This window comes from Schistocerca piceifrons, chromosome 3 (genome assembly GCF_021461385.2).
Source record: "Schistocerca piceifrons isolate TAMUIC-IGC-003096 chromosome 3, iqSchPice1.1, whole genome shotgun sequence".
Classification (NCBI taxonomy): Eukaryota; Metazoa; Arthropoda; class Insecta; order Orthoptera; family Acrididae; genus Schistocerca; species Schistocerca piceifrons.
In genome coordinates this window covers 649,467,041-649,491,830 of record NC_060140.1, presented here as the reverse complement: position 1 = coordinate 649,491,830, position 24,790 = coordinate 649,467,041, and the positions used below count along the sequence as shown (strand labels likewise).

At 40.5% G+C, this 24,790-nt stretch overlaps 1 protein-coding gene across 1 annotated transcript in view; it reads right to left on the bottom strand.

Annotated features, from left to right (window-relative positions):
* Positions 1-24,790, bottom strand: part of LOC124789327 (gem-associated protein 5) — a 366,866-nt gene that overhangs the window by 73,783 nt on the left and 268,293 nt on the right. The window contains exons 17-18 of the mRNA XM_047256646.1: positions 9,292-9,439; positions 2,876-3,133 (exon numbers count right to left, since the gene is read on the bottom strand). Coding sequence (XP_047112602.1) covers positions 2,876-3,133; positions 9,292-9,439 — 406 coding nt within the window. The remainder of the gene's footprint in view (positions 1-2,875; positions 3,134-9,291; positions 9,440-24,790) is intronic.

Below are 24,790 nucleotides of genomic sequence, written 5' to 3'. Positions count from 1 at the left end.
AAACGGAGTGAAGCAAAGAGTAGTTACAGTGAAGAAAAGCTGAGACGGAGGAAATTAACGTAAATTAAGGCCTGGTAGGTGCCAAGAGCCAAGGACATGTTTTAGTGCTAGTTCCCAACTGTAGAGTTCTGAGAACCTGGTGTCTGGGGGGGAAGAATCCAGATGGCAAATGTGATGAAACAGGTGCCGAGGTCACAAATGTCATATTGTACAGCATGCTCTGCAACAAGATATTGCAAGTTGTCAGTATATACCCTCTGCCTATGCCCAGTCATCCTAAACGATAATTTGGTGGTAGTCTTGCCAATGTAAAAAGCCAAAGAGTGTTTACATAACAGATGATATATGGTGCGTCATTTCACAGGTGGCTCTCCCTTTGATAGTGTATGTTTTGCCAGTTACAGGGCTGGAATAGGTGTTGGTAGGAGAGTGCATAGGGCAAGTCTTGCAGTGGGGATGGTCACAGGGGTAGGAGCCATACAGTAGAGAGATGGGTGCAGAAGAAGCATACGGTCTGACAAGAATACTGTGGACACTGGGCAGACAATGGAAAGCTATGGCGTGGAGGGCAAAATTTCAGGCAGAATGGATCTCATATCAGGGCATGATTTTAGGAAATTATGGCCCTGTCGAAGTAGCTGATTAATCCATTCCAGACCAGGATAATACTGAGTCACCAATGGTGTGTTCTGAAGCTTTTTTGTGGAGGGATCAGCAGTACCAGGATTGGATGTGATGGCCCAGGAAATCAGCTTTTTAACTAGGCTGGTGGGGTAACCATGTGCAGTGAAGGCTGAGGTGAAATTGGGGGCGTATTCCGTGAAGAGTGTGCATCTGAACAAATACATTTGCCTTGGATGCCAAGGCTGTATGGAAGGGAATGTTTGACACGGAAAGGACACCAATCGTCAAAATGTAAGTACTGTTGTTTGCTGGTAGGTTTAATGTGAACGGAAGTGTGTAGCTGGCCTTCGGTGAGGATGTGATCAACATCAATGAAAGTGACATGGGATTCAGAACAGGACCATGTAAAATTTAATTGGGAGAAGCTATTCAGAGATTCCAGGAATTTTAGCAGGTCAGCCTCACCATCAGTCCATATAGTAAAGATGTTATTAATGTACCTAAACCAAACCAGGTACAAGTATAAAGTTGAATAAGGGGAGTAGGAAGGATGTCACAGGTTTGGGATCAGGTGGGCACCGACTAAGGAAATGTTCAGCAGCAGGCAGACCATATACGTGAGGGATGTTTGTATAGAGGGAAGTGGCATCGCATCAATGGTAACAAACAAAGTGTGTAGTGGGACTGGGATGGGCATGGATCTCAGACAATCTATGAAATGATTGGTATCTTTGATGTAGGAGGGGAGTTTTTGTACTATAGGTTGCAGATGTTGGTCAACTAAGGCAGATATATGTTCAATGGGTGCTTTGAAGCCAGCAACTACTGGACGACCAGGATGATTGGGTTTGTGGATTTTAGGAAGAAGGTAAATGTTGGGGTGTGTGGTTTGGGTGTGGTGAGTAGTTCTATGGATTGAGGTGTTAGTCCTTATGAGGGGCCTGAGTTTTTAAGGAAGGACTGCAGGTCAGTTTGAATCACAGGGATGCGGTCTTGATGGCAGACGCTGTATGTAGAGGTGTCAGACAACTGGCATAGACCTTCACTAACATATTCGTTTTGGTCATGTACTACAGTGGTAGATCCTTTGTCGGCTGGGAGGATAATGATGGAGTCATCAGCTTTTAGAGAGTACTATCCAATTAAATAATTTGATCAATAATTGATTGTTTTTGTTTTTATAGGATAGGAAATTCATGTGACTGGACTACAGTAGCAGGTGGCGGAAGGCTGTGTAGGACATGTCTTGTATCTTGACTGTCTACAGGTGCATTACCTGAATATTGCAGAATTGCTTTAGCTTGAGGATGGATTGGAATAATGAATAGATTTGATGGGAAGCAGCATATTATGTTTGGTGATGATGGTAAGATTTTGGGTAGGATATTCCTTATTTTGGGATAGAGTGAGAGGTAACTGAAGCCCTGGTAAAGAATGTGTTTGAGATCTTCCATGCCTGTGTGCTACTAGGTGGTAAGAAGAGTTCTAATCGGTAACTGGTTCACAGATGCCACAGATTTTCTGTTGTAACTGAAGGAGACATCATAGAAATCTGTTTCAGTTTTGTTCCATAGATGTGATGTTGGACTAAAAGATCAATGGGGACTAAATGAGAAACAAAATTAGAGGTGAAGAATTATTGAAAGGCATTCAGTGGTGACTGGGTGGAACATCCTGTTCCACAGGTGTGATAATGGGCTCATTTGTTTGACACCAAAAAACCAATAGCCACTGTCAATCAATCACTAACCAGTACATCTCTCTTCATGGAATGTCACACAGGCCTTGAAAAACATAGCTACATCCACTGCCAGTGCTTTTACCACTTTTCAAATTGCCCTGAGATAATGAATATCCTGTCTATTATCCTACCCTCATAGTCCAGGATAGCATTCTGTTACCCATCCAACAAATGCAATATCCTAGTCTATTATCACACAAACCCTACCTGCAATCCTGCACCACCTGGGTCTTTTTCCTGCACACAACCTAGGTGCAAGATCTCTACTACATGCCAATCCAGTATCTCCTATCGCAGTTCAGTGACACGCAATTCCTATCCCCAAAATTCCTCCCCCCTCCGCAGCTAACACACACACACACACACACACGCACACACACACACACACACACACACACACACACACACACACACTTCCAATATTAAAATGTTTAGGCCACTGATGTCATATTCATAATGATATGACAAGAGCCAGAAGTTATTACTTATATCTTATTTGTCTTAACTTACCACTCTGTTGCTTGTTCATAGCTGCCACCATTTATGAGATGAGTTGCCCATTCATGTAGCACATTCTTAATCAAAGGATCATCTTCTGAAAGTCTGCATTTAGCTATGCTCAATGCTTCCCGATGAAGTTTGTTGGATGACAACATTTTCACTGCTTCATTCACTTTATTCAACACCAATAAATATGAGGCTGCTTTATGATAAAAACCAGCATCAGTAAGCTGCTTGGCATAAACCTCTACTGTCTCTCTCCACACTCTGAAAATCATAGATATACTTGATATACTTTTAAGTATTTGTGTAGATACAGAAAAACAATGCACAAATCAGACTAACCAAAAATAATTGACTTTGCTATTGTCAGAAAAATTCAAATAAAAACGTAAAAATAACATCCTTGGGTGAAAACTGTCCAGGCCCTACACTCCTTCACATCTTCATTTTATGTTATGTAATCAACAGATGACACAAACACGTACAGTTACATTTTTAGCGCATTTTTGGTCTTCATTTTAATCAAATACTTAGTGCTTCCCAATTAATAATACCAACTAACACACAATCAGGAGAAGTGTCAATGTCTAGGAGTAGCATCTTTGATTAGTAATCAAAATGTCATGGGTCCTGGATTTGAACCCAGCCACTGCTTAAATTTTGAATAGAAATCATCAGACTTCCAGCATAAGAAGAAGAAACAATCATACAGATTTTTTCTGAGATACAGTAGACCTTACAAAATAATCAGTATATCACGAGCAAAAGCATTTTTCTTGGTCAAGCCAAATACATGTCAAGTATAGGGTTTGCACTATGTGAATATGCTCAAAAACTGCAATCCACTTGTTACCTAGGAATGTACACCATCATATTCTTGGTAACTGGAATGAAATAATAATTCAATCCTTTTACTGACCTCCCAACTCAGATGATACAATTACTGAAAGGTTCAAAGAAAACTTGAGTTTAATTTCAAACAAGTAACTGACTCATGCAATCATAGTTGGTCGTGATTTTAATTTACCGTTGATATGTTGGTGAAAATACATGTTTAAATCCAGACGTATGCATGAATTATCATCTGGAATTGTGTTAAGCTATCTGAAAATAATTTTGAGCAGTTAGTTTATGAGCCCAAGTGAATAGTAAACAGTTATGAAAATACACATGACCTCTTAGTAACAAATAATCTTGAGTTAACAACAAGCATCAAACCAGTTACTAGGATCAGTGAACACGGGGTTGTTGTAGCGAGACTAAATGTTGTAGCCCCCAAATCCACAAAAAATAAATGAAAAATACACCTATTCAAAAAAGCATATAAAAATTCACTTGGTGCCTTCCTGACAGACAACCTCCACTCCTTCCAAATTAACATTCTACCAGTAAGTGTACACCAGATGTGGCTTGAATTCAAAGAAATAGTATCGACAGCTATTGAGACATTTGTACCAAATAAATTAACAAATGATGGAGCTTATCAACATTGTTACACAAAATAGGTCAGAACACTGTTGCGGAAACAACAAAGAAAGCATGCCACATTTAAACAAACACAAAATCCCCAAGATTGGCGATCTTTTACAGAAGCTCAAAATTTAGTGGAGACATCAATGTGATTTGCTTATAATAGTTTCCAAAATGAAACTTTGTCTCAAGGCCTGACAGAAAATCCAAAGAGATTCTGGTCATATGTGAAGTATGCTCAGATCTACTAAAGAGACTGCCTACACTACGCCTGTCCATCCTCTTTTGGAGTACTGCTGTGCGGTGTAGGACCCTTACCAGATAGGATTAATGGAGTACATCGAGAAAGTTCAAAGAAGAACTTTTGTATTACTGCGAAATACAGGAGAGAGTGTCACTGAAATGATACAGCATTTGGAGTGGACATCATTAAAACAAAGGCATTTTTCGTTGTGGCAGAATCTTCTCACAAAATTTCAATCACCAACTTTCTCCTCCGAATGTGAAAATATTTTGTTGATGCCAGCCTACATTGGGAGAAACAATCACCATCACAAAATACAGGAAATCAGAGCTCACACGAAAAGATACAGGTTTTCAAGATTGGGATAATAGAGAATTATTGTGGAGGTGGTTGGATGAACCCTCTGCCAGGCACTGAAGTGTGATTTGCGGAGTGTCCATTGTAGATGTAAATGTACTTCTACATCTATACTCTGCAAATCACTCTGGTGTATGGCAGAGGGTATGTCCCATTGTACCAGTTATTAATGTTTCTTCTCGTTCTATTCACATACATAGATTGGGAACAATGTCTGTTAGAATGTGACTGTGGATGCATAATTATTCTAATCGTATCTTCACGATCCCCATGTCCGCGATATGTAGGGGGTTCTAGTATATTTTCAATCACCAACTTTCTCCTCCAAATGTGAAAATATTTTGTTGACACTGACCTACATAGGGAGAAATGAACATCACAATAAAATAAGGGAAATCAGAGCTCATATGGAAAGATATACGAATTCGTTCTTCCCATGCGCTATACGAGATTGGAATACTAGAGAATTGTGAAGGTGGTTTGATGAACTGTCTGCCAGGCACTTAAATGTGAGTTGCAGAGTATCGATGTAGATGTAGATATAGAGTAACCATGTAAAGCTGATTCTTGAAACTTTGTTACCAGACTTTCTCAGGATAGTTTGCATCTATCTTCGAGAGTCTTCCGTTTAGTTCCTTCAGTATCTCTGTGACACTCTTCCACTGATTAAACAAACCCTGTAACCATTCGTGGTGCCCTTCTCTGTATAATAGTATAACTCATGAAAACTATAAATATGACCAAGTAGGTGAAGGATAAGGCAAATTCATTTGTTAATCATCAGCTGTTAACTGAACTTCTACGATATTATCGCTATAAATGATTAGCAGCAAAGGTACTAGAGAAATTTCAGATTTGTGAATGAGTAACAATTTGTTTCAAGTAAAAGAAAATATTACCTTGACATGATTGAAACCATAAATAAGGTATTTAAAATTAGTTGTATGCCATTTGAATAACAAATAAAGGAAATATTTCATGAATGCTAGCTGTGTCGCAGCATACATATCACAAATTGGTTGCTGTCTTCTTCTTTGTAAGATCTCAACCTACATTAATTGTACACAGCCACGGTGTCACCATGTCTGTTTTAGACAAAATAGCACAAATTTATGTATCTTAACAAAAGATAAAATAGAAATAAATTTCATTACAGTAACATACTTAAATAATAACAAGAGGAAGTGTGTGATATTTAAGACATTAGACTCAACTTAGGAATTTTACGATTTATAAATTAGAGATTTTCTTTTTATCACGTGTTGTTGTGTCAGTCTCAACATGCTTACAATAGGGGTTTGTTGCAACTACTTTTCAGGAACACAGTCAGGATGAACTGTAACATTTTGTTCTGTAGTACATGCTCAAGATGTACATCCTCCAAGGTCAGAGAGATATATCTGCCAAGCTGGGATCCTTGTCATGCAGAGGGGGAGGGGGGGGGGGGGGAGGGAGAGGGTTAACCAGTCTTTGGGATCTGTCTTCTTTTGTTCTCCAGCTCTAACAACACCATTCTCCTCCGGCTAGTATGCAAGGTCCAATTCTATCCTCACCTTTGTCCACATTCAATAACCTCCATCATGGAACTCTTATCTGTTTAATTACACCCTGTTTTCAATGGATAGCCAAGATTGATCTACACATGTGATGATAGGACATGGACAAAAGGCAAGAAACGGCGTAGTAAATTTGTATTTAGGTGTGCCAGCAATTCTGAGGGATGGAATATACCTGAGCAAGGTGACAGAGACATAGTGAATGATGTGGTAAACATTTCAAAGCCTAACTAATGAAGTGCTGCTTGTTTGACAAGAGCAGACACCATAGTGAGAAGTACACTGTGAATTAGACAGATAGTGCAAATAGTGATGTAAGGAAGAGGTTGATAACAATACTTAATATTCCTGAGGAAAAACATTGAATAAATATGTAGAGAGTATTATGAACTGTTAAATTCAGAATATGTAGTGAGACGAATGTTCTCATGAAGATTTATTAGCTATAGGTGTGAAAATGCTATTGTACCACAGACACTAATGCACACTGACATGTATAAATAACAGAGCAAACAACAGTAATGGTGAGAGGATCTTTCAATGAGTCACAGAATAAGGACTGCAGTAGGAGTAGCCACAAGGCTTCCCACTTGTTTATTTGATAAAGAAGGGCATTCATAGATCACACAGCAGTAAAGGTGCGCAAAATGATACAAGCTTTAAGCTGCAGTAGGTAGATGTAAAACAATGCAGGAAAGATTAGGTTAACGTAGATATGCTGTAACGTAAGAAAATGTGTCTATATTAGAGAACTGTAGAGACTGACTGATGAGGAGCTTATACTAACATCTGGGCTCTGTCAAAAAAGTAAAATAAGGAACTTCAGAGTGATAAGAAAAAAAGGGGCTACATGGTTCAATTAGTTAAAAAGGTGAAGTGTACCTAAATTGAGGAAGGATGGATTGAAGACAGGAGACACATCCATAAAAGACTGAGCGACGCTGTTGGTCAGGTGCATTTACGAAAGAAAAAACCTGTACCATTATTAGTAGGGATTGAAATGGGGCAGCCACAGAAATAAAGAAAGAAAGATTGTACACTCTCTACCCATAAGAGAGGTAAATGATTATTTGATAATATAGTCAAATGGTTGCAGTTACAATTGTTATGCAACTGGAGAGGTTTTCCATGCTAGTTAAGGTAATCAGAATATTCCTAGCTGTGAGGCATGGAGACCTTTTCCATTGGCATATGAACTAATGCAGGAATATTTGAAATATTAGTGAGTACTCATGAAAGATAACAAGGAATCCATATAAGTTGCATCTAGAAAACAACATAATACACGTTTGCATGATCTGTGTTAAAAATATTCAATGAGAACATAAGATGTGGACATTAGAAAATTTTAAAGCAAATCTGTCCTGTTATTACTACATCAGGCCCCAGCAAAAAATAATTCTGCCTACATGAACAAATTTTAAGAACTTTGATAAAGCACGATTATACCTGCAAATGTAAAAGAAAGTAGTTTAGTGCTGCGGTAATCTTGATCGACTGAATTGAAGGAAAAATATTTTCTTGGAAATTGCATATGCATTACAAGCATAATGTGTATAATTAAGAGTCACTACACAACATCTCTGTTAGAAATATACTATAACATTGAGAATGTATACAATTAAGAAAACTGTACACAACAACTTCAGACTGAGTGTGGGAATATGTAGTGCATCAAGGTGGCTTTCCAGCATAAGATGATCACAATAGAGGAAAAAAGGTAGAAATAAGTAAGCTGAGATTAGAGGTTGTCTGCACAGGTTTATTTTGGCACTGTCATTGAGGGAGAGCCGAGGTATGTTGAGGGTGAATGTGCAGAATCTTTCAGCTGGATGCAAATATTTACAACATGATGTCACCAGCTGAATGTGTCATGGCTGTTTAGAATACACAGTCTACTGACAATGCTAACATTATCATCAAGAGAAATGAATTTTCATCCAATATTCCACTGACTGACTGTATGAATTTTAAGTCAGACATGTTTTAATGATTGATATCTGTTATGACTGATATAGCCTATTTGAGTTACTGTAACATATGTTAATGAGAAGTAATGAACTTTAAAATATAGAAGAGTTGAAAGGAGAGGTCATTCAACGTCATTTCGTAGCTCGGAGCTGAAGTTGCGATCTTTCATTTAGCATTCCCTGTAAGATGAAAAAAAAGTCCAGAAGAGTTGGATGTTCGAGCATGATGGTGGCAAGGAGGATCTGGACCACCAGAATGAATAGCAAGGCAACAATCATCAAGAAGAGACACTTAAGATAACAGACGGCAATCTAAAATAGTGTTCAAGGCACACTCAAGTTATATAAAGCATACCCACAGCTTTTACCACAGTCACTCGCAAAATTTTATGCCATTGTAGCTGATCACTATTCTCTGAAATAACTGGATTTGAGTCGAACCCAAAAACCAAATCTTTATTATTACTTTGATAAACACTTCATTATGACAACCAGTAAATTACAAAGAATAAACAATGATTGTGAACTTCCCAGCTTTTTCAACTATCATCTCTGAACTACTGTCACTATACATCGCCACATCATAAAGGTTACACAAAACCATGAAATATTACAAATACAAAATTAAACTGGCTTTGTTGTCTCTTAATGACCCAAATCCCCACATCTGCTGTAGAAATGAGGGGTTGACTGTTACATGCATTGTAAGTAATAACCTTATAATTATTCCATTTTTATCTGCATGAGTTTTGCAATATCCATGATGTTTCAAGTGTACTATAACAGTACACTATAAAAAGTGCAGTGCCTCACAAGAATGTTTACCTTTGGGAGATCATAGGTGATAATGAAACCAGCCAATCACTTAAACTCTTCCTCTCAGTTGCTTCTTTTATTATATTTGCCAGGTTTCCTTTCCAATGTTCCATTTCTTGCACAAACTCAAAATGTCCATTTTTTGTATGCAATTCCTCTGTAAAAAAAAAAGGAACCAGCAAGCTTTACCACATTATCTTTACGCACTAAGTGAAGCAACTTCTCTACTATTTAACAAATATATGTCTCTCTGAAATAAATGCAGAAGTTTTAGAGTAGGTAGTTGACAAAATCTGTACCAAGACTATCATTTCTAAGTAAAGAAAAAAGGCTACCATAAATTACAAAGGAACAGCCTAAAAAATTACAGTAATAATCAACCAGTGGTTTGTTACAAGACCACAATGTTATAATTATCATGGTGTACTGAAAATTAGACGATGTGTATCTTTCCCCAGAGAAATGATGATCAGCGTTTCATGTACTATCGATGACTTTAGACACTGGGCACAAGCTACAATTGGGGAAGAATGAGGAAGAAGTCAGCCATGCCCTTTTCAAAGGTACTATCTCAGCATTTACTTTTTTAGATTTAGTTTAACCATGGAAAACCTAAATGTGGAAGGCCGGATGTCATTTGAACACAAATAGAAGTCCTATGTTTTAATCACTGAACCATCCTGTTCAGTTCACATCAGATTCAGCTCAATTCAAAGTGATGTGTTTATACTGAGGTATACAATACAACACAATTTCAAATTTTTAAATAAATACAATATTTTATGAGCTGTAAAACTATTAAGTGTCTGAAAAAATCCTAAGAATTACTAGAGACAGAATTTGGAATTTATGATTTGATATTTAACAAACGCGGCTGCTGTTCCAACATCAACTGAAAATTTATTAGGGAGAAAAAATAATGATACTTGTAAAATATTTTATTTCATTATTTAACTGCAACAAATTATTCCAAGGCAACAACAGTTTCTGAATAATATTACCACAAAGAAGTTACATGAAGGAATAATTATATAAGACACAAGAGAAACTCTCAAATTAAGCAGGGCACTGGAGAGTCTCCAGCTGAAACCTGTCAGAAGACAGATACACTACAGAAGAAGACAGGCATACGACAGTGGCTGGGGAGTACACAACTAAAAACTAGTGGAGTTCAAATACTTGACACAGCAGGATGCACACTCGATTACATTTAATTTACTGCTTGTAATTTATTGTTAACTTGTTTTACAAGTGATAGATAAAAACTATTATTACTCCTCAGCTATACTAATTATAAAATTGTAAGGCCATCCTGTCTGTCTCTCTGAATACACTAATTTCCAAAATTACTAGACAAATTTTCGTGGGATTTTACAGGAAATATGAGCATAGCTTGGGGAAACACAGAGGGATTACTTCATCAAAATCAGATCACAGAAAAAAATATCACAATTTAAAGTTTTATAAATGCGAAAGTGTGTTTGTCTGTTATCTTTCCATAATGAAACCACTAAACTACTTATGTGAAATTTGATATGCGGATAGCTTGTACCATGCAGAGCACAGACTATTTCGTGTAAAATGAGGGGAGGACAACTTTTTAACATCAATGCACATAAACCATGTCTAAAATTATTAAATTTGTTGCATAATATATGCACTGTATAATGTTCAGCTACCTCAATAGTACAAGCATAGATGTGCACAATTGCTTGTGCCCGATCAAACGCACAGCTCGGCAGCAACAATGTATATGTGCCATGTTGTAGTGCAATGGGTTAGTTGAAGGACTGGGGAGGGGGGGGGGGAGGGAGGGGGTGGAGGGCACCTATGCATTATACCACAAACACAAAACCCCCAGACAGACAGACAGACATGTGAGAGCCGCTGATATTATTGCATGCACAATAGCTTCCTTATCATAAATCATCATAACAAAATTACTGATATGCATGCATAGCTGTGGGTAACAGCAAGTGTGAAATATCCAAGTGCTCAGACAACAACAATACAAGGGGCATTGGAAAAGTACATGCAAAAATTAAAAATACTTATATGTTTGGGGTAAACCTTTTTTTATTTTTCGACATTGTCTCTTTTAGACTTATACACTTCGTCCAATTCTGTTCTAATTTGTTGATTCCTTCCGAATAATAGGACTTGTCCAAGACTGCAAAATAGCTATTAGTTTCTGCAATCACCTCCTCGTTTGAATAAAATTTTTGTCCTGCCAGCCATTTCTTCAAATTGGGGAACAAATAGTAGTCCGAGGGAGCCAAGTCTGGAGAGTAGGGGGGATGTGAAATGAGTTGTAATCCTATTTCCACTAATTTTGCGACCACAACTGCTGAGGTGTGTGCTGGTGCATTGTTGTGATGGAAAAGGATTTTTCTGCAGTCCAATCGCTGGTGTTTTTCTTGCAGCTCGGTTTTCAAACTGTCCAATAATGATGAATAATATTCACCTGTAATAGTTTTACCCTTTTCCAGACAGTTAATGAGGACTTCCCTTGTGAATCCTGAAAGACAGTCGCCTTGGTAACACATTGTTTAGATTGTTGTTTGGTCTCAGGAATATAGTACTGTATCCATGTTTCATCCACAATGACGAAATGATACTTTAAGTCCTGCAGATTCTTCCTGAACAACTGCAAACCATCCTTGCAACACTTCACACGATGCCGTTTTAGGGCACGCGTGAACAATTGCGGATCCCATCTTGCAGATAGCTTTCTCATGTCCAAATGTTTATTCAAAATATTATGTACCCATTCATTCAAGATGCCCACAGCACTAGCAATCTCATACACATGAACTCTTCTGTCATTCATCACCATATCATAGATTTTTATCAATGATTTCTGGAGTCGTAATCTCCACAGGGTGTCAAGAATGTTCAGCATCACTTGTGTCCATATGGCCACTCCGAAAATTTTGAAACCAATTATAAACTGTTCTAATCAAAGGTACAGAGTCACAATAATGTTTATCAAGCTTCTCTTTAGTCTCCCGAGACGTTTTGCCTTTCATAAAGTAATGTGTAATCACCGCGCAAAATTCTTTTTCGTCCATTTTTTGACAATCACTCGACTTCCTTGATTCACACGAATGCCAAACACAAAGGAATAGACCAATATGGCTGATACTTGGTGTGCGTTCTTTCCAAAGATGCTACTAACTAAACATGACCTCGATTGGCATCAGTGGTGCATCTCTCAGGCTTTGCATGGACTTTTCACACACACCTCGTAATAACATACTACATGAGCATCTCAACATACTAGTGATAAACTTTACAACTATGCCTAGTCTAGTTGCTGTAGACTAATTATTATTTGGATTGATCAACAATCAAGTTTCCCTAATAGCTTAAAAGAAAAAAATCCCCCTTCTTCACTCTTGATCAGATGTGACTGAGCACTGAAGCTCCTCATCAGTTCTGATTCTCTGGGCATTTTTGGACTATATAGCAAATGAACCCATCTGTCTAAGACATCAGAACAACTTTTCCCCTCAAATCAGTGTAAACAGCTACCATAATGCTGCTTACTAACACACATTAGAAACCACAGTAATGAGATGGTAGACAGAGCAGTTGAACTGGCTTGTGGAGAAAAGTGTGACATCTGAATGCACTATTATCCTGCATACAGTAATGCCATTCTTGAGAAGGGCTGTTAGCCATAGATAGGAAGTGGGCGAGCTGGTTGTAGGGAGAATAAAACAATTATGACATGCCTCCATTCTCTAACAATATGAGGTAATTCTAATTAACCTCCATACAGGACCTTGTCCTTTGACATATAGGTTTTTCAACTGTAAAAAAGAGCCACTAGAATGTGATGACCATAGCCCAATCCTAACAGGACATCACATTTAGACCAAAGATTGTTTATGCATAAGTGAATGGGCATGAAGTAATTTTACACCTGTTTTGCCATTACCATTGACAAACATCCTATAAAATTTTGTGAAGGAACAAGCATAAGCTCTTAAATAGATAGATGTAATTTTTTTCCACTTTGGTTTTAACTACTATAAATTTTCCATTTCGCAGTACCTCTTTCCTTTCTAAAGATTTAATCTCCTGTTTTACTGTTTTCCTGTTCCTCCTTTTTAGACAGAAGACACATGCTTTACAACAGAGCATCAACAATCAAAGTGAAATGTAAACTCTGTCATCCCCTACACCACCTTATCTCTCTCTCTCTCTCTCTCTCTCTCTCTCTCTCTCTCTCTCTCTCTCTCTCTCTCTCTCTCTCTCACACACACACACACACACACACTGCTGGAGAAAATCATTGGTAACTCAATAATACAACTTACGTGGTGTGTCTAAAATGTTTTGTTAATGCTATCAGACAACAAATAAAACAACAGATACAAACAAATGTTCTTTATGGCCCTTCAAAATAGTCACCACATGCTAAAACATACTTTTGACAATGTTCGTACAGCTTCTGGAAACTATCAGCAAAGGCTTCCTGTGCAATCGACTGCAGAATAGCTGTCACACAATCTTAGATCGCATTCACATCTGCACAACGTTCACCTTTCATGGCTGCCTTCAAGTGGGGAAACAGGAAGAAGGCCGCAGGAGTCAGATCAGGGGGTACAGAGGGTGTTCAAGAACAGTTACCATCTTCTGTGCCGGGAATTGGTGCGCAGGGATCACGCAGTGTGCAGGGTCATTGTCATGGAGCAGCATCCATTTTCCAGTCCTGTGTGAACTTTGGCTGAACCCGCCAGATACACTGTAGCAATCAGTTCAAAACGGACTGGTAAAATGCAGCATTAATGGTTTGACCTGCAGGAACAAATTCCTTGTGGATGATGCCATTGTTGTCGAAGAAGGCAATCAACAGTATTTCCACCTTGCATTTTTGCAGACAGCTTTTATTTGGTCACGGGGAAGATTGTGAACACAATGACATTGATTGCCTTTTTGATTCCGGATTGAACTGATAGCACCAGGTCTCATCTCTCATGACGATGGTGTTCAGAAGCAATGGATCCTGGTCACACATGGAAAGGAAATCAGCAGAAGTTCCCATCCGTTTTGCTTGCTGCTCGTCTGTGAGCTCATGAAGTACAAACTGGGAGCAGATCTCCCACTTACACAAATCATTACAGATAATAGTGTGCACCATGTCCTCGCTAATGCCCAATTCCTCTGCATTCAACCTCAGAGTCCATCGGCGATATTGTGCCAGCATTTGTCACACTTTCTCGATCTTTTCTGGGGTTCTGCTTGTCAATGGCCAACCTGAACGTGGCTCAGTCTTAGTTGTTTCCTTCCCTTCGCAGAAGCATTTAAACCATCTGTAAACACATTTTCTGCTCACAGTTTCCCTCCCGTACAACTGAACCAACATCCCATGTCTCTGCTGCAGTTTTCCCTGACTGGTAGCAGAACTTGATGTTTAAAAGTTGCTCCATTGCACTATGGCACTTCTCTGACAATGATTATGTTCAACTGGCCTCATGCAGTGCATGCCTTGTATCGATTCTCCTCAAGTCTCTCAATACCCATGCGCACGCAAGCGCACATGTGCCAAATTGCCATTCAGATATGACACCATTCACCGAACTTTTTAGACACATCATGCATAGACTTGTCCTGGTTGGTTGTTACTACCCACTATTATTTTCGTGTTCCTTTCTGCATCAAACTACAGAGTTCATTATCATGGTAGCTTCTAATTGAGACAGTGCTGGCTGTGTGTGTGCAGCTTTGTAGAAAGTATGACAAAGAGAAAACATATGTGACAGCATAGCACGTAATCTGGAAGACTTTCCTGTTGTTTCTCCCCCAACTCAATTATCGACTGCCTATACAGTATGTGTGTAAAGTGCTAGCTTTAAAAGTTTTTTCTTAAGAAACTTTCAAACACTGCAACATCCTCTGTACAGCCCAGGTCTTTCACTAAGTGATTTTCACATATTTGGTGACCTGAAGAAAGACATGGGCCAATGGCCTTGCAGCAGTAGTAACACTGGTTCTCATCAGATCACTGAAGTTAAGTGTTGTCGGGCTGGGCTAGCACTTGCATGAGTGACCATCTGTTCTGCCGCTGTTGACAAGTGGAGTGCACTCAGACAACCTGAGGAGCTACCTGATTGAGAAGTAGAGGCTCCAGTCTTGTAAACTGACATATGGTCAGGAGAGCGGTAAGCTGACCATGTGTATCCAGGACAGAAACTGACTGTGCAAGAGCAAACACACTTTTGGCTTCTTCAACACTAAGAATAAAAGACTGCATCACTAATCACCTATAATGACACTTGAATGTGAGTGCAATCTCTCTTGTACTGCACCAAATCTAAAATCACTCTGAGCCTCTCCAGTAACCAGGGTGGTAAGTGGTTAAAACCCCAGATTTGGGGCCATATGGGCTCCACACCGAGCACACGAACACAGATTCCAAACGGCATCGTGGCTCGGGAACGGTGGGGAAAAAAGACAGTCCAGAGGAAAATGAGCAACAATATGGTTAGCAGGTGAGGTTGGAGATGCAAGAAACTTACACATCTGGTGTACCAGGAGAAGCTGCTGCCGGATGGTAAGTGGCAGTTCCCCGGCCTCAGCACAGAGGCTGCGTATGGGACTGGTTCGATAAGCACCCGTGGCCAGCCGAATACCTGTATGGTGGACAGCATCAAGGATCCGCAAATAAGAGGGTCTTGCTGACCGCTGTGCACCCGTAGTCCAGCCACGAATGCACAAAAGCCCAATAAAACTGGAGGGGAGACACCCTGTCCACTCCCCAAGACCTGTGGCTGAGGCACTTGAGGACGTTCAGTGCCTCCAGGGTTCCGGCTTTCAAGTCTTGCAGGTGTGGCAACCATGACAATCTGGAGTCAAAAATATGGCCCACAAACTGCACTGCCTCTCTAAAATGAAGGATAGTGTCCCCCATATGCAAGGCAAGCACATTAAAAGGATGACGAGAACGATTAAAGTGAACACATACACACTTATCGGCAGAAAAATGAAAACCTGTCTTGGCAGCCCACTCCTCTAACCACTGCACTGTAAGTTGCAACTGACGGCTCATCATTGCAACACTGGAGCACTGTACTGGACTCCATACCATAGATGTTATACCGCTGATGGCTATTGCAAAGAGGGTAACACTTAAAACACTGCCCTGGGGGACACCATGCTCCTGCTCAAATTGATCACACAGTGTGTGACCAACTTGGGTCCGAAAAAAATGCTGAGACAGGAAAGACCGAATAAAAATGGGGAAGTGGCCATGAAAGCCCCAATGATGCAGTTGTGCGAGAATACAGTATTTCCAAGTAGTATCGTACGCCTTACTGATATCGAAGAATATGCCGATATAGTGATGCTGAGGGAGGAAAGTCTGCTGAATAGCCGCTTCTAGGAGCATGATACCTGTCAAATTTTATGTAGCTCAATGAGTTTTGTGTAATCTAGAAACTTGTCCAATTTGGAAAATTATTGTAGTCCCAGCCAATTCCGTTTTCAGTGAGTTTTACGGTATTTTATTTTATGTAATTCCCATGTAAATTTGAAGTTTTTTGCTGCTTTCCATTGAGTGTTATATATTATGTAGCTCATATAGAGGACGCCATACAGCCAATCGATGTGTTCTCCACACAGCCTACCTTCATTATACAGTAGTATTCAAAGAACTGTGACTGATGCCCAGACAACAGGAAACTGACATGCATTGAGGCTAGAAAATAGTGGTATGTAATCTAATGTATAAGATATATGGATTATGCCACGAGCAGTAACTTTTTATAGTATCACCTGACCATGTACTTCTTGTATTTTTTAGCACTGATAATGGTGATAATGGCTAGGCAAAAAAAAAAAAGACAACTGACTGCTGTGCTCTTTCACTTATAAATCAGATCATTGTCACTGAGTGCACCCACATTCGTAATGGAAAGTAGCCTGATACAATAGAATTATCATTATCCATGTGCACATTCTCATTGTAAGGGCCAATGAAATGAAAGTGAGGCAGGTAAAAAGTAAGTAAACTGTTTATTATTTAAAAACCAAATGCCACAGCTGCAAATACATTTATCCGACTGTGAGACAAGATGGTTAATGCCTTCACTGTCCTTGCACAGTACAATTTCCAAAATGCCGCACATGAAAATGTGAATTTTCAGGGGGTCATACCTTGTGTTCTATCGGTCACTGCGATAAGGGGTCAAGTGTTCTGGATAGCCCTTAGCCCAGCAACCATTTGTACACCTATCAGAAGAATGGGCATACTGTAGCTTTCTTACAGTACAGGGTCAAAATTTAAACATTATACACTTCCTCTAGCCCAGGCAAATGGAGCAAAATGGTTGGTACTTTTGCATTAGCTCTTAGGCGGCTTATAAAAGCAACTTTTGTTCATGGGTGATTCCTGAGAAAATGCTGAAAAACCATGACTTTTGGGTACGAGAAGTACCAATTGTGGGAATGGCCACTTCCATCAATTCTACTCCTGGTAGATAGTTGAAATTGGTAGATAGTTGAAATTTTTATCACATGTTCTTAAGATGATATTTTTTCACTATCATCATACATTACTGAGATCCAGATGTTCAAAGTTACCGTACTTATGTAGGACACAGCAAAACTCAGTTTTTATCTGTTTTTACACCATGGGTCACTATTATCTAAATAACTAACTATAGCAAATGGTTCTCATTTTAACTGTACGTTCTTTAGATATTCATCTAGAAATTCCATTCTTCCATTTTTGAAAATATGGACCCATTATCAAGATACACCCGGAAAAATCACGATTTTTGGGTCTCTAAAATACTGAATGGTTATACTTACAGTGTAACTACTCACAGAGGTTCAGTGTGGCTGTAATTATCATATGGCAGTGAAACTTTATAGATGTGCTAATGTGTTAATGTTGAACCAATTTTACGAGGGCAGTTCAATAAGTAATGCAACACATTTTTTTTCTGAAACAGGTGTTGTTTTATTCAGCATTGAAATACACCAGGTTATTCCCCAATCTTTTAGCTACACAACACTATTTTTCAACTTAATTTCCATTCAATGCTACGGCCTTACGCCACCTTGAAATGAGGGCCTGTATGCCTGCACGGTACCATTCCACTGGTCGATGTCGGAGCCAACGTCGTACTGCATCAATAACTTCTTCATCATCCACGTAGTGCCACCCACGGATTGCGTCCTTCATTGGGCCAAACATATGGAAATCCGACGGTGCGAGATCGGGGCTGTAGGGTGCATGAGGAAGAACAGTCGACTGAAGTTTTGTGAGCTCCTCTCGGGTGCGAAGACTTGTGTGAGGTCTTGCGTTGTCATGAAGAAGGAGAAGTTCGTTCAGAGTTTTGTGCCTACGAACACGCTGAAGTCGTTTCTTCAATTTTTGAATAGTAGCACAATACACTTCAGAGTTGATCGTTTGACCATGGGGAAGGACATCGAACAGAATAACCCCTTCAGCGTCGCAGAAGACTGTAACCATGACTTTACCGGCTGAGGGTATGGCTTTAAACTTTTTCTCGTTAGGGGAGTGGGTGTGGCGCCACTCCATTGATTGCCGTTTTGTTTCAGGTTCGAAGTGATGAACCCATGTTTCATCGTCTGTAACAATCTTTGACAAGAAATTGTCACCCTCAGCCACATGACGAGCAAGCAATTCCGCACAGATGGTTCTCCTTTGCTCTTTATGGTGTTCGCTTAGACAACGAGGGACCCAGCGGGAACAAACCTTTGAATATCCCAACTGGTGAACAATTGTGACAGCACTACCAACAGAGATGTCAAGTTGAGCACTGAGTTGTTTGATGGTGATCCGTCGATCATCTCGAACGAGTGTGTTCGCACGCTCCGCCATTGCGGGAGTCACAGCTGTGCACGGCCGGCCCGCACGCGGGAGATCAGACGGTCTTGCTTGACCTTGCGGCGATGATGACACACGCTTTGCCTAACGACTCACCATGCTTTTGTCCACTGCCAGATCACCGTAGACATTCTGCAAGCGCCTATGAATATCTGAGATGCCCTGGTTTTCCGCCAAAAGAAACTCGATCACTGCCCGTTGTTTGCAATGCACATCCGTTACAGACGCCATTTTAACAGCTCCGTACAGCGCTGCCACCTGTCGGAAGTCAATGAAACTATACGAGACGAAGCGGGAATGTTTGAAAATATTCCACAAGAAATTTCCGTTTTTTTCAACCAAAATTGGCCGAGAAAAAAAAAAGTGTTGCATTACTTATTGAACTGCCCTCGTAGTTCCAGTATTAGCCACTAGGTGCAAATCTGTAAATGCAAGAAAGATATATAGACTTGTTTCCATGTGTAATGGATTAGCAACAGAATGTGGGCAACAAAGGTCAAACAAGTGATAAAGGCATAACACTGATTTTATTATTGCCTGCCACTTACATAATTTATTCAATGCAACCATCGGAGACATCGACTAGATGCTGGATCCATAAAATGATGTGACCAACATTTGCTTGCAGCAATTCCAGTGGAATCTGAACACGTTCCTGTGTGCTGGCCTCCAGATCACATAGAGACCGAACTTGCCCATGGCAAATGCGTTCTTTTAGATATCCCCAGAGCCAAAAGTCACATCGAATTTGATCCAGTGATCTTGCATGCTATACATCTGGAAAACCTCTGGTGTTAAAGCGTCCAGGTATCACACCACACTCAACTGTGATTTCGAACTTCATTCATGTCTTCTTTAAAATATTAAAGATGTCAGATCTCTCCTCAAATGTTTCAGTTGGCAATAATCTCTGAATGCACCACTGTAATTGCTGTCATTCACATAAAACATTTTTACTAATAGCACACAGTCTCTCATCTTGATAGTCATATTGTTCACTTACATTATGGCTCGTCAAATGACAGCGTGGATGCCATACCATCATACAAATAGTGTACAGGGTCAGATTCGCACCTATTGACCGCAATAGGAATTAGTTTTTTTCCAGCTTCAATTGGTTTGGCATTAATGCATTAGCACGTCTACCGAGTTTCATTGCCATAAGATTATTACAACCCAAACTGGATCTCCATGAGTAGCTGTACTTTGTAGCCACCCAGTATTAATTATGCGGCTGGCCACTTATATAATTTCTGTTCATAGCAAATCATTGATATTTTTATCATAAGTTTGTTCTAAAGATGATGTTCTCGGGGAACCTTGAAACTTTTTATGATATCAGTATCCGGAGGTTCAAAGTTACAGTACACACCAAGCAAACATATGCACATAATTCACTCCTGGAAATTGAAATAAGAACACCGTGAATTCATTGTCCCAGGAAGGGGAAACTTTATTGACACATTCCTGGGGTCAGATACATCACATGATCACACTGACAGAACCACAGGCACATAGACACAGGCAACAGAGCATGCACAATGTCGGCACTAGTACAGTGTATATCCACCTTTCGCAGCAATGCAGGCTGCTATTCTCCCATGGAGACGATCGTAGAGATGCTGGATGTAGTCCTGTGGAACGGCTTGCCATGCCATTTCCACCTGGCGCCTCAGTTGGACCAGCGTTCGTGCTGGACGTGCAGACCGCGTGAGACGACGCTTCATCCAGTCCCAAACATGCTCAATGGGGGACAGATCCGGAGATCTTGCTGGCCAGGGTAGTTGACTTACACCTTCTAGAGCACGTTGGGTGGCACGGGATACATGCGGACGTGCATTGTCCTGTTGGAACAGCAAGTTCCCTTGCCGGTCTAGGAATGGCAGAACGATGGGTTCGATGACGATTTGGATGTACCGTGCACAATTCAGTGTCCCCTCAACGATCACCAGTGGTGTACGGCCAGTGTAGGAGATCGCTCCCCACACCATGATGCCGGGTGTTGGCCCTGTGTGCCTCGGTCGTATGCAGTCCTGATTGTGGCGCTCACCTGCACGGCGCCAAACACGCATACGACCATCATTGGCACCAAGGCAGAAGCGACTCTCATCGCTGAAGACGACACGTCTCCATTCGTCCCTCCATTCACGCCTGTCGCGACACCACTGGAGGCGGGCTGCACGATGTTGGGGCGTGAGCGGAAGACGGCCTAACGGTGTGCGGGACCGTGGCCCAGCTTCATGGAGACGGTTGCGAATGGCCCTCGCCGATGCCCCAGGAGCAACAGTGTCCCTAATTTGCTGGGAAGTGGTGGTGCGGTCCCCTACGGCACTGCGTAGGATCCTACAGTCTTGGCGTGCATCCGTGCATCGCTGCGGTCCGGTCCCAGGTCGACGGGCACGTGCACCTTCCGCCGACCACTGGCGACAACATCGATGTACTGTGGAGACCTCACGCCCCACGTGTTGAGCAATTCGGCGGTACATCCACCCAGCCTCCCGCATGCCCACTATACGCCCTCGCTCAAAGTCCGTCAACTGCACATACGGTTCACGTCCACGCTGTCGCGGCATGCTACCAGTGTTAAAGACTGCGATGGAGCTCCGTATGCCACGGCAAACTGGCTGACACTGACGGCAGCGGTGCACAAATGCTGCGCAACTAGCGCCATTCGACGGCCAACACCGCGGTTCCTGGTGTGTGCGCTGTGCCGTGCATGTGATCATTGCTTGTACAGCCCTCTCGCAGTGTCCGGAGCAAGTATGGAGGGTCTGACACACTGGTGTCAATGTGTTCTTTTTTCCATTTCCAGGAGTGTATTATCTGGTATGAGGCATAAGTGTAGTTTTAAGCAATGTAGTGAACACAAGGCAAGAGCTCTAAGTCAACATTTCACCAATAAAATTTTATGTTGAGCTGTCTCTGTGTAATGGGCACTTCACATCTGTGCAAATATACCCACACAAGGTATTGCAGTGACAAAAAAAAAACATTGCTGCAGTCAGAGCTTGTGTAGTATGCATTTCTGCCACTAGGCGTGTGTAGTGCAACTCACTGCCAGCTCAGCACCGCCTGTGTTGTCAACCTGGCTTGTTCTCTTTATCTGCAGTGATTGTTTTTGCTAGCGCTGTTTTGTACATGTTTTGGTTTTTATGGTGGCAAGATAAAGTGAACAATGTTCACCTGTGAAATTTTGTTTTCTACTCGGTAAAAATTCTGCTGAAACTGTTTTAATGTTGAAAACAGTTTACCAAGATAACACTATGGGAAAAACTCGAGTGTACGAGTGGTTTGCTCGATTTAAAAATGGTGACATGTTGATTGATGACAAACCTCATTCTGGACATCCAGCAACTATCCAAATCGACGAAAATATTGAATAAAAACTGCTCCCCAAGTCAGACCATTAATCAAATCTTTTATTTGAAAATTTTAAGGAGATTGTGCAACAATGTTAGTCCAAAAGGAGCTGATTTGTGGCATACAGGAGACTGGTTCTTCCACCACAACATCATATGCACACACAGCCATCTCTGTTAGACAGTTTTTGGCTAAAAATGGCACGGTTCAGTTGATGCACCTTACTCACCTGACCTATATCTCCATGCGACTTTTTCTTATTCCCACGCATGAAAAAGGGCATGAGAGGACATCCATTTGACCACACTGAAGACATCAAGGAAAACACGAGGGAGGAGTTGTAAGCCGTTTCTAAATATGACTACAAAAAATCTTTCAAACAGTGGAAGCAGTAGTGGGGCACATGTATTAATTATAATGGAGAGTTTTTTAAAGAGGATAAGACTGTTTTGTAAACAGTTTGAAAATATATAGCTTTTAAAAAATAATTCCAGTTTTTTTATACTCCTCGTAAAAATCATAAGCCAGGTGTTTTTTGATTGTGATTGATGAGCAAAGTATTCAGTACAAATGTAAGGCAAATGATTTTGTGTTAACCTTATATTATGCATACTTGTTTGTTGTTTATATGTGACAAAGAATAAGTTGTCAAAACTTTACTGACCTATAAAATATGTTTTATTTAAGCAGCACACCTCGCTGTAGGAGAGTAAAGAAGGCAACCAGCGAAAAAATGCATTGGAGCACTAAGCAAATGAATATGTTCCTCTTTAAATGACTTTGACAGAAGAATGGGGAACCAGCTGCCTCGATCCCCATTCTGCCTTCCCTCACCAAAAATTCTGGCATGCAAACATATTCACACTTCTTTGTGCTGAGAGAAAGCAGCAGAGAGGCAATGATGTGATGGAAAAGAAAGGATACAGTGTCATTGGGAGGGAAAGAGAAAAGGGGGGAGGGGGAGGGGGGGAGAGGGGGAGGGGGGGGAGAGAGAGAGAGAGAGAGAGAGAGAGAGAGAGAGAGAGAGAGAGAGAGAGAGAGAGAGAGATGAATGGCTGAAGACAACAGCACTGGGAGCCAAAGAGAGAGGAGATATTAATGGTCAGTAAGAGACAGTGGCAGTAAAAGAGAATGAGAGATGGATGGAGATAGAAGCAGTGTGAGCAATAGAGAGAGGAGATGTGGAAATGAAAAATACAGAAAAGACCATACATTGGTTTAGGAGGTCTGGACCCTCCCAGTCCAACAAACTTTAATACTTAGGTATAAGCGATGGCACATTTTGGCCCGAAATTACAGTAAAACATTTTTGAGCTGCTGAAGTATAGTGGAGAGGTGGCACTGGAAAAAAAAGACAGAAGCAGACAGTGTGAGTGACAGACAGTAGCAGTGGAGTATGAAGGCTTAAACACAAAGATTGTATTCAGGTTTAAAGCTCTTCATCTGAAGCAAATTAAAGGCAATGAAGTATCTTTCTACAGAGCTCCAAAAAGGTGTAAATCATGAGAAGAGATTAGGACTGTATGGAGGATGTATAAGGGCTTCCCAATGAAACTTCTGTAGCATACTCTCAACAACCATGGCAACATATGAATCAACCATTTGGATGGCAGGTTGTTTTTATTACGCTGCAGAAGTTTCACTTGGAAGCCATTACAGATCCTCTATACAGTCTTGATCTCTCCCCACAAAATTTCCATATTTTTGGAGCCCTAAAGAAAAACATATGTGGCCGTCGATTTGCTTCGCACAAAGAGGAGCATCCCTGGGTACAATCACAGTTCAACAGGCAACTACAAACATTTTCTCATGAAGTCATTGATCATTTTCTCTCACATTGAGATAAATGTATTAAAAGTTATGGCAATTATTTTTGAAACAATAAAAGTTAACTTTTTTCTGTCTATCTGTTTTCATCTGGCTGGCAATATTACTGTGTCTAAGTAACAATTGTCTCTGTCTAACTGTTTGTCTTTCAGTCCCACCCATTAGTATTCTTCAAGGCATAGCCTACAACAAATATAGTTTCCATATACTAAGGGAATGTTAGGAACTGAATGTTAGGAACTTATTTCAAATTCTGTGGTAATGCAGAGCAATGAACAAGAAAGTTAGTTCCATTTGCCTTCAGACAAAAGGAACTAAAAGTAATGCGATATGTGTGTGTGTTACTGCAACTGGAGTATCCACAACATTTAAATATGAACATCCCTAGAATGAGATTTTATGAACCATTGTTACTTACAAGCGTAATTTCTACCATAGCCCCTAATCATTACGCAG